The 13,902-nt window shown below is 34.4% G+C and overlaps 1 protein-coding gene across 2 annotated transcripts; it reads left to right on the top strand.

Annotated features, from left to right (window-relative positions):
* Positions 1-409: 409 nt before the first annotated feature.
* On the top strand, positions 410-13,484 carry LOC139486598 (mastermind-like protein 3). 2 transcript variants are annotated; one of them, XR_011655615.1, is made up of 3 exons: positions 410-1,041; positions 7,980-12,651; positions 12,814-13,484. XR_011655615.1 is itself a non-coding variant. In XM_071271523.1 (2 exons), exons 1-2 carry the CDS (start codon positions 799-801, stop codon positions 10,095-10,097), a joined length of 2,361 nt encoding a protein of 786 aa, XP_071127624.1. In that variant the 5' UTR covers positions 410-798; the 3' UTR covers positions 10,098-13,484. The 2 variants fall into 2 exon arrangements, 1 of the variants encoding a protein (XP_071127624.1); XM_071271523.1 differs by having other exon boundaries at positions 7,980-13,484.
* Positions 13,485-13,902: the final 418 nt, after the last annotated feature.

Below are 13,902 nucleotides of genomic sequence, written 5' to 3'. Positions count from 1 at the left end.
TTATGTAATATTGTGTTATTTGACAGTTGTTTTTGTTTCCACCATATGCAAATGAACGGTAATTATAATTAATAGTCCATTAATAAGTAGTAAACGTTTAAAATAAATTTAAATGCATTTTTAAAAGCAATGTTAAATATCAAATGGAATACGTAATTTATTTAAATAATTATTACTTGAAAATAAAAATGTTTGTGTTTATTCACTATACAAATCTTTGTTTTGTTGTATTTAAAACTGTGTAATATATATAAAGTCTCACAAAAGGGTCAGTTCTGGACAATTTATGTATTAAAATAAACAAAAATTGAAGAGATTTTAAATAGAACTGTAAAGTAACATTATAAAACAGAGAGTAAAACACTACCGGTACTGGTTGTCCTTACAGGACATGTTTTAGTGTACGATCACTTCCTATAGGTAATGTTGACCCAGCTGATAACGTCACAATTCGATGAGTTCCCACACAACCTAACACCCCTTGTAATCAATGGATGGATCAGTCCAAAATAGAAAGCGTGCCGTAAAATATTAATCTGGAATATTGTACGGTACATTTGCTACACTTACGAAAGGAAATTACATAAAAAGTTATCTGTCTTATGAATTTACATTAATACATGTGCATAGTGTATTTGTATGATATTGATGTGTGAACAGTATGTAATACATTTGGGACGTAAACAAAGCGATCAATGGATCCGAGATAGTTGTGTATCGTTACTGTTAAAGGTCGCAGTGTGATTATTACGGGACATTCAGGTCTCGTAAGAACTTTACATACATGCATATAATATTATGGGGGATTTTTCCTCCCCCAAGCGGCGGGATGTAGTCGAGCGCTTGAGGAGGCGATTCGATATTTACAGAAGACATCAAAATAAATCTGCAACCAGATATGACAATACTATAAATAGCTTATATGAACGTGAAAGACAAGAAACTTTGTTGTTACGTGAACGGTGGCTACAGAGTAAAGCAAAAAAGGCTTCTAAGACTAAAAAGGACAGTTCTGGAGAGCATAGGAATTTAGGGCTTACGGTAAGTCTCACTATTTCTATTGATTGCATAGTATTTCCCTGTGACCCCAATGTTGACATTTTGTTGAATGGGATTGACCGAGTCACGTGGCTACACGATACAACTGACCAATGGTAACTAACCTAAAAGATCAAATTTTATTAAATTAATTAAAAACATAGTGTACCCTAGAGGCGTAAATGGATATTTGTCACCTATAACAGAATAATCTAGCCAGTTTATTTTTAGTACAATTAAGATGTACATTTGTGTACCTATTAATTGACACGTGTTTGACCTGATTATCAAGTTGCAGTAGAATAAAAGATAAGACATTTTATTTATCATCAGTATACTACTATTTTTTGATTGTGTTGTAAATTTTATAACCCAGAAGAAACCCTTCAATACTAAAATGTAATAACTGATTTATTCCTCTTTTAAAGTTTTCTAGCCTATTGCAAATATTAAATGCACACAGCTTTACCTTTAATAGATTTACAATTTCCCTAGACCTATAGCTAGATCAAGGATAACAATCAACAAAACTAAATTAGAGACTCTTAAAGACATTTGTATAAATTTGATAATTTCACATTTTGAATGATGTGGACAACTTTTAAAGTTTTAACATGTTTAATGACATGTATTTAGACAGGGGAGGGGGAATGCTCCACCCTTGTAATCTGTTCAGTTTTGTGACAAGTTACATGTATATTCTGAAAAAAATGTATAAGATAATAATAAACATGGAAATGTCAAATTAATAGATGAACAATAGATTAATAAATACAATGAAATAGATAAATAATATTAATAAATACATGAAATAAATAAATAAGTATGTAATTAAATAAAGAAAAATACATAAATAAATTAATTAACTAATAAATTAAAAAAAAAAAATTAAAAAATTAAGAAATTAAAAAATAAATAAATTAATTAATAAATATACATGTACATAACAATAATATAAAAAAAAATACAAATAATGCATAATTATTGTTAAATTTTCAAAATCGTTTCACTTTCAAAAAAACTGGTCAGTAATCATGATTACATGTATTAATAATTTTATAACACTATTTCATTTGTCAGCAGGACATTAAGCCTAATTTTTAAGTAATTTATTTTCAGTAAGATGTACCCTTAGTTAGTCAGAAAAATGACTAGCCAATAGAGCAAACAATAATTCCTCAACCATAAAATCAAACTGATTGATGGGCATCTGTAGTTAAAAGGTTGCATGGCAAAATGTTTTTTCAAGCTCAACTTACATTTATATAATACCTTGGCTGTCTGAGTCCTGACTGTCTTACCTTATATTGGATTTGATTTTTTGTGTTTTTACACAACTTTTTATTAGCACTCCTTTTGGGCTATTTCCTAGCAGCCAGTTTTTATTGGTGAAGGAAGCCAGGGAAAACAACTGACTTTCAATAGGAAAACTGACAATCCTAGTTAATTAAGATTGGAGTTGAGTGCATTCACATGAGCAGGATTGGAACTCACAACCTCAGTGTTGACTGCATGACATAACCAGTCCATGGGCCAAATCACTGACATTCTGCACCTATAAATCATGATTAGCACCTATAAATCATGATTAATCATTGTTAGTTGGCTAATTTTGTGTAATTTGTTCTTATTCTGATTTTTTTTATATAGATGAAATATCTGCCACTGCACACAAACAATCAAGAACAGGTTCTGTACATCATTTGATTTGACAGACTTTTGTCCAAGGAAATAGTTGGTCTTTCTAATATTAAAGTATCTGATGTCCGACACAAAGGGTGTCCAATAATAACCTGACATCTAATTAATATAATACAAAATATGTTGACCAACTAATAAATATCCTAATCTAATGTCCAACACAAGGAGTGTCCAATAAATACCTGACATCTAATGCAAGACAAAATATGCTGACCAACTAATAAATATCTTAATTTAATGTCCAACACAACGAGTGTCCAATCAATACCCCACATCTAATGTCAGACACAAAACTAAATACTACTAGCATGTTATATTCATACATATACATATTCATGGGTCTACAATCTGTCAATACCTGTAACTTGGCATTGCACAAGGTCATGTTTTTCTCTGGCTGTTTATGAGTCTTTAAACTAAATCCATTGGATGTTAGATGTGCACGGATTGATAGTTTAGTCTTAGATGCATGATTTTTTTATTAGTTGTTAGTGACTTTGAACTCAGCTGTCAGATAACTGCGAGTACTCTCAGATCTGTTCATTGTGTCTTTTTGTGTCGGGATGTATAAGTATCCGGCCACGTCCACTTGTACTTTTGTCCATCTGATGAGTTAAGCCTTTTTCAACTGATTTTTATAGTTCGTTCTTATGTTGTACTGTTATACCACTGTTCCAGGTTAGGTGGAGGGTTGGGATCCTGCTAACATGCTTACCCTGCCATATTATTTATGTATGTTCCTGTCCCAAGTCAGGAGCCTGTAATTCAGTGGTTGTCATTTTTTTATGTGTTACATATTTGTTTTTCGTTCATTTTTTTTTTACATAAATAAGGCCGTTAGTTTTTCTCGTTTGAATTGTTTAACATTGTCTTATTGGGGCCTTTTATAGCTGACTATGCGGTATGGGCTTTGCTCATTGTTGAAGGCCACACAGTGACCTATATTTGTTAATGTCTGTGTCATTTTGGACTTTTGTGGATAGATGTCTCATTGGCAATCATACCACGTCTTCTTTTTTATAATAAATACCTTAATCTAATGTCAGACACAAAGAGTGTCTAATCAATACCCGACATCTAATGTCAGACACCAAGGGTTTCCAATGAATACCTGATATCTATTGTCTGACACAAAGGGTGTCCAATGAATACCTGATATCTAATGTCAAAGTGTATCCAATAAATACTTGATATCTAATGTCAGACACAAAAAGTGTCCAATAAATACCCGACATCTAATGTCATGAATGTCAGACATAAAGGGTGTCCAATAAATACCTGATATATAATGTCAGACACAACAGGTGTCCAATGAAAATATGATATATAATGTTAGACACAAAGGATGTCCAATAAATACCTGATCTCTAATGTCAGACACCAAGAATGTCCAATAAATACATGATATCTAATGTCAGACACGAAGGATGTCCAATAAATACCTGATATCTAATGTCAGACACAAAGGATGTCCAATAAATACCTGATCTCTAATGTTGGACACCAAGGTGTCCAATAAATACCTGATATCTAATGTCAGACACGAAGGATGTCCAATAAATACCTGATATCTAATGTCTGACCGTCTGACCCAAAGGGTGTCCAATAAATACATGATATCTATTGTCCATGTTGTCAGACAGAAAAGGTGTCCAATATAAAATACTTGACATCTAACGTCAAACTTAACGAGTGTCCAACAAATACCTGATATATAATGTCCGATACAAAGGGTGGACAATAAATACCTGATATATAATGTCCGATACAAAGGGTGGACAATAAATACCTGATATATAATGTCCGATACAAAGGTTGGACAATAAATACCTGATATATAATGTCCGACACAAAGGAAGCTGGTCCCTCAATAAATACCTGAAATCTAATGTCTGACACAAAAGGTGTCCATGAAATACATGACTGACACAAAGGAAGTCCAACGAAGAATACCTGAAATATAATATTTGACCCAAAGAATGTCCAATAAATACCCTATATTTAATGTCCGACACAAAAGGTGTCCAATAAATACCTGATATCTATGTTTGACATAAACATGATAAAGGGTGTCAAATAAATACATGACATTTAACATGTCTAATGCCAACACAAAAGAAGCTGGTCAACCAATATATACCTGACATTTGAGATCAGACACATATGACGCTGATCCTGGTTCCACCAACCAATATGTACCTGACATTTGAGATCAGACACATATGACGCTGATCCTGGTTCCACCAACCAATATATACCTGACATTTGAGATCAGACAAATATGACGCTGATCCACCAATATATACCTGACATTTGAGATCAGACACATATGATCCACCAAAAAATATATATAATTTCAGACAAAAATGATGTCCAATTAATACAAATGTAATATCTGACATCTAATGGCACCCTCTTTTAGATATAACTTTGATGATCATGTACATAGAGTTACATTGTACAATAAAATGGGGAGGGCAGACTATTTGCACGTTGATTGTGTAAGATTACAAACAACTTGTTCATTGTAAATGGATTAAATTTCACATGTTACATTACATATTTTATTGTTGCGATCGTCGAATATAACGTTTATGGCTCAATTAAATTAATTTCATAACATAATTGCTTCGCTTTAAAATGTTAAAGTTATTTAATACACCATACAAATGAATAGTCAGATTGTTAAATAGATCTCTTGGTTGCGTGTGAAAAGATAATGTATACGTGTACCTGTAAAAAAGGTCTCTCATACTAACGTGTATAGATCATGTACATTTATACACTATCATACCACACGCCAGTGTTATACCGTCTATATTTGCTCTATCATACCAACATGTAGATCGTACATTTATACACTATCATTCCACATGTCAGTGTAGACCGTCTACATTTGCTCTATCATACCAGCGTGTATAGATCGAACATTTAATAGTACCAGCGTGAAGATACATTTTTGTAGTACATCTACTCTATCATACCAGCGTGTATAGATCATGTACATTTATACACTATCATACCACACGCCAGTGTATACCGTCTATATTTGCTCTATCATACCAACATGTAGATCGCACATTTATACACTATCATTCCACATGTCAGTGTAGACCGTCTACATTTGCTCTATCATACCAGCGTGTATAGATCGAACATTTAATAGTACCAGCGTGTAGATACATTTTTGTAGTACATCTACTCTATCATACCAGCGTGTAGATCGTACATTTACTCTATCATACCAGCGTGTAGATCGTACATTTATGATATCATACCAGCGTGTATATCGTACATTTACTCTATCGTACCAGCATGTAGATCGCACATTTACTCTTTCATACCAGCGTGTAGATCGTACATTTATGATATCATACCAGCGTGTAGATCGTACATTTACTTTATCATACCAGCGTGTAGATCGTACATTTACTCTTTCATACCACCGTGTAGATCGTACATTTACTCAATCATACCAGCGTGTAGATCGTACATTTATGATATCATACCACCGTGTAGATCGTACATTTACTCTATCATACCAGCGTGTAGATCGTACATTTACCATATCATACCAGCGTGTAGATCGTACATTTACTCTATCGTACCAGCATGTAGATCGTACATTTACTCTATCATCGCCAGCGTGTAGATCGTACATTTACTCTATCATACCAGCGTGTAGATCGTACATTTAATAGTACCAGCGTGTAGATAGTACATTTACTCAATGATCATACATGTACCAGTATGAAGATACAATATAGTACATTAATTCTATCTCACCAATTCGTAGATCGTACATATACTCTCACACCAGTATGTATACATGTAGATCATACATTTCTCAATGATCATATCAGAGTGTAGATCGTTCATTTACTCAATGATCATACATGTAACAGCGTGTAGATTGTACATCTACCCAATCATTCCAGCGTATAGTACGGTCGCCAAGTACATTTGTACTAAATCCAATAACGTACTCGTCAAGTACAGGGGAGCCAATCTTATAATACAATTGATTTATTTTTACTTTTTGTCTATTTATCACAAAATCCTAAAAATGAAAAATAATTCCGTTTTATTTCCGGCCTTACAAAACTAGATCTATATGCTTTTCCTGTTTACAGATTCCGAACCTAAAGTGTATTGACTTTCGCCAGTTTAAAATTATGATACTGTAGCTTACTAAACGACCATTTCAAATGATTTCATGCATATTCATGAGGACGCGGAGAAATTAATTATAATAATGCGATTGGCTGCATGGCGACTGCCTCTATGATAAGGATATGTTGACCGTTCTTAAACGGTAGCCGATCGTAACCCTCTGACGGAAAACCGGGGACCTTTCTTTATATCCAAACCGTCACATCTGTATCATCGGAGCTTGCCTATCAGGGGTGGATCAAGCAGTTCTGTTTAGGGGGTCCAACTATATGTCCTCAATCAAATGCATTGAGTGTTAAAAAAAAAGCGGGGTTCAAACCCCTGGAATCCCCCCTCCATTTTTTTATCCACCACTGTCTCATTATACTTCTACTGCACCTCTACTTTTTAAATCGAAAACTAAAACCTTTCTTGGGCTTTTTTTCTACATATTATATTTAAACATTGAAAATAATCGAACTTAATATTTTAATTATTTCTGAGTGGAGAAAAAAAATCCTCGAATTTTATGTATTTACTTTGCATGTGATATATATATATATATGTGTCCTTTTTAAATCGGTGTTTTTATATATAAATTAAATGGAATTAAAAAGATAATTAAAAGCATCGAAGAAAGAAGTTTGTTACTTGTTATGTTGAGGTCCCGTATGTTGAGGTCCCGCCGGGCACCGAGAATCAACAGCGTTCCTTTTCAAAAATGTTAATTATACAAGTGTCTTATATTGTCAGTATTTCAGTATAAAGCAATACAACAAGGTCAATATGACTTTACTCTCTCTCCATCTATACCGGGTATATATGAATGGCATATATTTAAGCGTACACGTATAGTCGAACACTTTACATTTTGATAATAACTAAGTGTCTTTTTGTGGTTAACTGTGTAGAAATTAAAGACCAATGTCTCCTCGTATTGGATATTATATTCCCCAGAATTAACCCACTATTCTGTAGCTTTGATAAATTACCCTCTGATGATGGAAAGGAATCGAAGAGAATGAAAGCCAAATTAGTTGAATTTTGATTAATTTTGTTGATTAATTCATTTTGTTCTGTCTTTGTAGAAATTACTCAAGAAAAAGATCGATAGTAGCCAATCAGAGAGTCAGAATCTTGACACTAGTGCGTTCGATTTTGATGAGTCGGACACCATTACTACACAGAAAACGGTTAAAGGTGGATCCGGAGTCGACGTGTCTGTTCGCATTGTTCAGGAAATCACTGGCGGAAACTCCCAACAAGTACAAACAAACGTAGCCGTTAGTACTACAGTCAAAACACACATAGAATCGAAAGATAAGCCATCAACTAGTGTCGAAACAAGTACAAAGTTTGAGTGTAAACAAGAACCTTGTGATGACATTCCTGGTATACATTCTAATAAATCTGATATAAGTCACACTGGCTCAGAAATCCTTGATCAAGAAGAGCTGGAAGAAATATTAAAAACAATTGAAAAAGATGAAAGTAAATTAAGTGACGAGATTTTCGAAGAATTACAAAAATTTGACCAAATTTACAGTAAAGTGTCCCAAGAGGATAGTAATGACTCAAGTATGTTTGGCAGTATGACCGGAAGTTCTCCAGGCTTACACAAACAGCCTCCTTATGATCCCGGAAGTGCTGGGAATTCCGGAAATATGTTCGAGAGTCCACCTTCAAATCCAGTAAGAACGCCACCCGTCCCATTTAGACAACCGGGGGCAATAACTACTATGACTGAAACTGGTCCTGCAGCTGAAACACTTAAACAAATGGCTGCTCAACATCAAAGCAACCAACATCACGGGGGCTCACAGTATAAACAATTCAATACACACATTCAAGAGGGGAACTATACGAATCAGTACCCTCCAGCTATGGACACGTCTTACGGATATAGTAACCAACAGAATATAAACAATATGAGAAACGGTAATGTTGTTTATCAGGAAGGAAATCGTGACATGTATGCAGGAACGAAACCATTGACTCACTATCCGGGGGTAGCAGGAAACCCCACGCCTTCTTCCCTACAACAATTACAAAATCAGGTTCAGTCTTTCAGTCAAAGTCCTCAGATGGAGATAACACAAACACAACAGATGCACGTTAGTGACGGATCACGGAGACTACAAATGTCTCAAACACAACAGATGCACATGCGTCAACCGCCACAAAACATATCAATGTCTCAGCATCAGTCATTTTCAATGCCGAACAACATGGCACAAAGGCAGTCACCGGGTTACATGAATGAGCAAATGAAAATGCAGCAAATGTACCAAGAAAAAATGAGACAGGAGCAACGTCATCAAAGCATGCAGGCGGCGCACATGCAACAATTCATGAGACCTCCACCCGAATATAAACAATCGGAGGGATACTCCGCTAGTAGACAAAACCCCTTACAAACAATGCAAGACATGGTCGAACAAACAAACACCATGCAGACTTCTGGATATGGAAGTGTCAAAACTGAAAACACGCCTCATATCCAGAATGGCATGATGCAATCTGCTCAAATGGCCGCCATGCAGCGAGGACCTTCTAGCTCAACGATTAATACGGGGCCAGTTATATCACAGAACGATGCAGGGTATCATATGCCACAAATACAACGTCAACAGTCGTACCCGGGGGGTATAGACTCTTCGTTAGTGCGTCAAAATCGTCAAAATGGACATGGGTACACGAGTGCTATAATGCGAAACCAGAGACCTCCGAATGTCAATGTTGGACCAGATGGCTTAAATATTTCACAACCCCGTACACAAGAATGGCCTCGTCACATGATGCATGGAACTATGAACGGAATGGCCAGGCCGCAAAATCCCAATATAATGTATAACAACACATATGCAGGCCAAGCTGGAACAACTGTGACTAATGTTAATCAGACAAGGCCTATGCAGATGACGGCATTGCAATCTCAAGCTATGATGCAAAACAATGCGCAGGCACAACACATGATGATGCAACAACAGGGCATGCAGATGTCTCAAAGAATGGCAATGGCCAATCAAAACAACTCTAGCTTTAATCAGCGTCCACCACAACAAGATGACTTCATGAACATCTTAGATAGTGCTTCTCAAAGCGGCAATTCCGATTACATAGATAATATGGCTGCACAAAGTACAGGTGTCAGCAGTGATGCTGCTTGGTTGGATGAAATTCTAAGTGGTAACCGGGACTTGTGAATAAATGTGGATATTCATATTCATAGAGTTTAATTTTACGCGAAATCATAAAACTTAACCACTGCGAGAAATATTTAAGGTTCATCTCAGGAGTTACTTGTACATATTAGGTAGAGACTTTAAGAATTGTGGGTAATTAAACAATGCGAAATAAGTATTCATGTGTGACGGAATTGTGTCGCATAATACGCATATATCCATTACTGTAAAATGACTTGGTACACCTTGAGATGGCTTGTGATAATTATATAAGTCAAAAGTACTTAAGAAACCGGAGACTACCTCGAAGTGTGTATATCTTTGTAGAAGATAAGTTTCTTATTACTTTTTATCACAAGAATGTTGAATCAGGGAAAATTTAAATCAAATGAAACGTAGAAAACAGATAAAGGCCACATCAAATTGATGTTTTGTTATTATCAGTCATATAAAGGCCACAATAATGAAATACATGTTTTGTGACTTCAATGAAATTTTGTTTGTGTGTGTGAAGGGACATGTAACCTTAATCATGTTAATGTTTCTCTCAATGACACACAGATTTACACCTATTGATGAATGCATTTATTCCACGAATCTGAGTGTAGAGAGATGTAGACTGGAAACAAGGTGTCGTCTGTTTTCATGGTATCACAATATAAAACTCCAATAACTCTTTGAAATTAAACTGTCAAACGCTGTGAAAAACTTTGTGTTTCTTTACAAATGGGTAAAAATAATAGTACGCTTTAATTAATCTGCATTTGTTTGGTTCCAACATTTTTTATTTTTATGGGGGGGTTGAGGGTGACATTTATCTTGTTTATCATTGTAATCAAATTCTTTCAATTTATATGAAAATAGATGATTTTGTTAAAGAGAAATTCTTATCATGATTGATAATTTGTACACAACAATTAAAATATTGGTGTTTAACAGTTAAAAAATTATTTTCCTGTGGCCTCGGCAGATTTTTATTGTATTATATGTAAAGGAATTATAAGAAAAAAGATGGGGACAATTTCCTCTGATTTTTGTTTACACATGATATCACTTTTGTAGATAGATGAAACATATATATGTCATGCTTGTTGAATTTATGCAGAATTTACCAAAAAAATCACATAATTTGATAGTTCTTGAACGGAAAGCACAACTTCAGATAAATTGCGTGATGTGTGAGAAATAATTTGGTGCTCAACATAAATTGATAGAATGAGGTCTTAGTCTTTATATTTTTAGAAATCGAGCAAATTGGATGATATTGTGTTTTTTCTAATATCGGCAGTTAAGTGAGTTAACCATTTATAACATCGTATATGCTACATACACCAAACAGTCATTGTGGTCTTTTTTGAATAGACTGTATGAATTTTGCTCATTGCTGAAGGCCGTGCAATTACCCATGTCTACTCAGTATGGACTCTACTGGCATTGGCAATCAGGCCATAAAAAAGAATAGGTTTGTTTGCCCAAACGCTACCTACCCAGAAAAAAGCTGCCTACTCAAATTCTTTTATTGTCCTGATTTGAAGAAGTTTTTTTTTAATCAGATAGGCATGAAGACTAATAAACACCTGATACTTCAATTTCTCTTTTTGAAAAAAAAAAAAAAAAAATGCCTACCTACCTACCCACTGTCTCACCCTTTGGGTAAGGTTTGGGAAAACCAAAATATTTTTAATTGTGGCGTCATACCACATCTTATTTTATACTTTATCGGTAAACACATACGAACTATTTTGCGATTCGCGGTTTCGTTGTATTTGTACATGTGATTTAAACGAGGAAAATAAAAAGCCTTTCATATGAAAACTAAAATTTGATTGTTGAGTTTGATAGATATTTTAGTAAACAGCGACGGTGACGGTCTGGTCGAATTCAACAAGCACTTTTGAGATATATCCCATGTGAACATCACACAATGATCATAATGGTGGGACAGCTTTCATCAAAATTATCTGCAAGTGACTGACACTAAAAAAGTGAAACAAATTCAAGGGAAATTGAACCTTTATCATTTGGTTGAAATATTCCACATTTTATATAACATTGTTTTAGTTTTTATCGTACGTTTCAGAGAGTTGTCGATCTCGTAATTTTTATACATGTAGATAAATTTCAAACTGTATTTATTTTTTAAAGCATTTTTTCATTCTGTACAAAGAACATGTAATCATTTTGAATTTATAGATTTTAGTATGTATGGTTAATACCAATAGCAAAGATGGACTGTCCATGAAATGTATTCATCTAGCTTTTCTCTATCCATCGAAACCAAATCATCAGTTCAAGACGAACAAGGCTTAATTACATATAAATGTACAATGTCGTAGAACAAGTACAGAATACACAAATGGAAATATTAAGAGTCGACAGGTCTTTTCACAAAGAATCTTACGTATAAAATTGAATATAGTTATAATAGAATGTCTAGAGCTTGTGAGTTTATTATGCCTCGTGATATTAACGCCTGGTACTTTAGTCTTGATGTTTCGGCCTACCAAGTTAGCTGCTGGACAAACAATGATGTCTTAAGCCACCCTTAACTGCTGGACAAACAATCATGTCTTAGGCCATCCATAATAAGTTGTCGGATTGGTGTTTCTTACGTATACCCATGCCTTAGGCCATCCATAATAAATTGTTGGATTGGTGTTTCTTACGTATACCCATGCCTTAGGCCATCCATAATAAATTGTTGGATTGGTGTTTCTTACGTATACCCATGCCTTAGGCCATCCATAATAAATTGTTGGATTGGTGTTTCTTACGTATACTCATGCCTTTTAGGGTTGGGTGGTAGGTATGCTTCTTTTTTTTACAACAACACGAGTTAAAGATTTAGACAAGAAAAAGACTTATGAAAAATATCGAAACGATTTGTGTCATAGATTTTTTTTTATGGTAAGCTGCTTTTTATGTTGATTGTTAGGCAACATTAAACCATTTTAATTTTATTATTGGCCTTAGTGTTGTCATAGTATAGAGATTCTGATCTAAATTGGGTGCGTCATTTTAATATCCGACCATATACAACTTACGTTAGAACTGATGATTTGTTTCAATGTATTTTCTTAAACGGGAAGAAAACAGTAAAATCGACAAACATTGTTAATATAGTGCGCTACTAACCAAAATCTAGAATTCGTCTGTCTTTGTCCGAATGTAAATATCAATAATAGATCGTATGGTTGATTCAGAGATTCGGGGAGGGTTTGGGAAGTTATATAAATATCCCTTCATCATGGAATCAACACCTTTGACAGGAGTTTGTTATAAATGTTTGTCGTTCATTACTTGTACGCTATAGTAGATCTTACATTTGTAATTGTTTATTTCCTTTTTGGAAAATCTAGATACATACTTGTTACATTTAAGTTTTTATAATTAAAATATTTTACAATATATATTGTGAGAATGTACATTGAATTGTGAGATATGTTTTGATACTTGACAACATTACTTGGCTTGTAGCCTGAGTAGTTGTTAGAGACTTTAATATATATACCAGCCTGGTTGACCAACTTCCGGTTCTTTTTAACCACCTCTACGTTCCAATGGTAGTTCGACAGTCGTGGGTTCGATATCCAGCAGTGTAAAATCAAAGTCTTGAAAAGTGGTGTTTGATTTCTTTACAACATTAATGAATAGGAGCAAAGCTTTTTCTTTGATTTGGAATAATGTGTGATTGAGTTTCTCTGTCTTGGGACTTTTTTTTTTTTTTTATCTTACTCTGGGTACCAGTCAACAACAAAGAATACCTGGTTCATATGGACTGTCACAGCTATGTGTTCACGTCCTTGAATGCATGTAATATTGCCAC

Source organism: Mytilus edulis, chromosome 8, assembly GCF_963676685.1.
Source record: "Mytilus edulis chromosome 8, xbMytEdul2.2, whole genome shotgun sequence".
Taxonomy (NCBI): Eukaryota; Metazoa; Mollusca; class Bivalvia; order Mytilida; family Mytilidae; genus Mytilus; species Mytilus edulis.
Note: the sequence above shows the minus strand (reverse complement) of the source record. Positions and strands in the feature narration are given on the sequence as shown.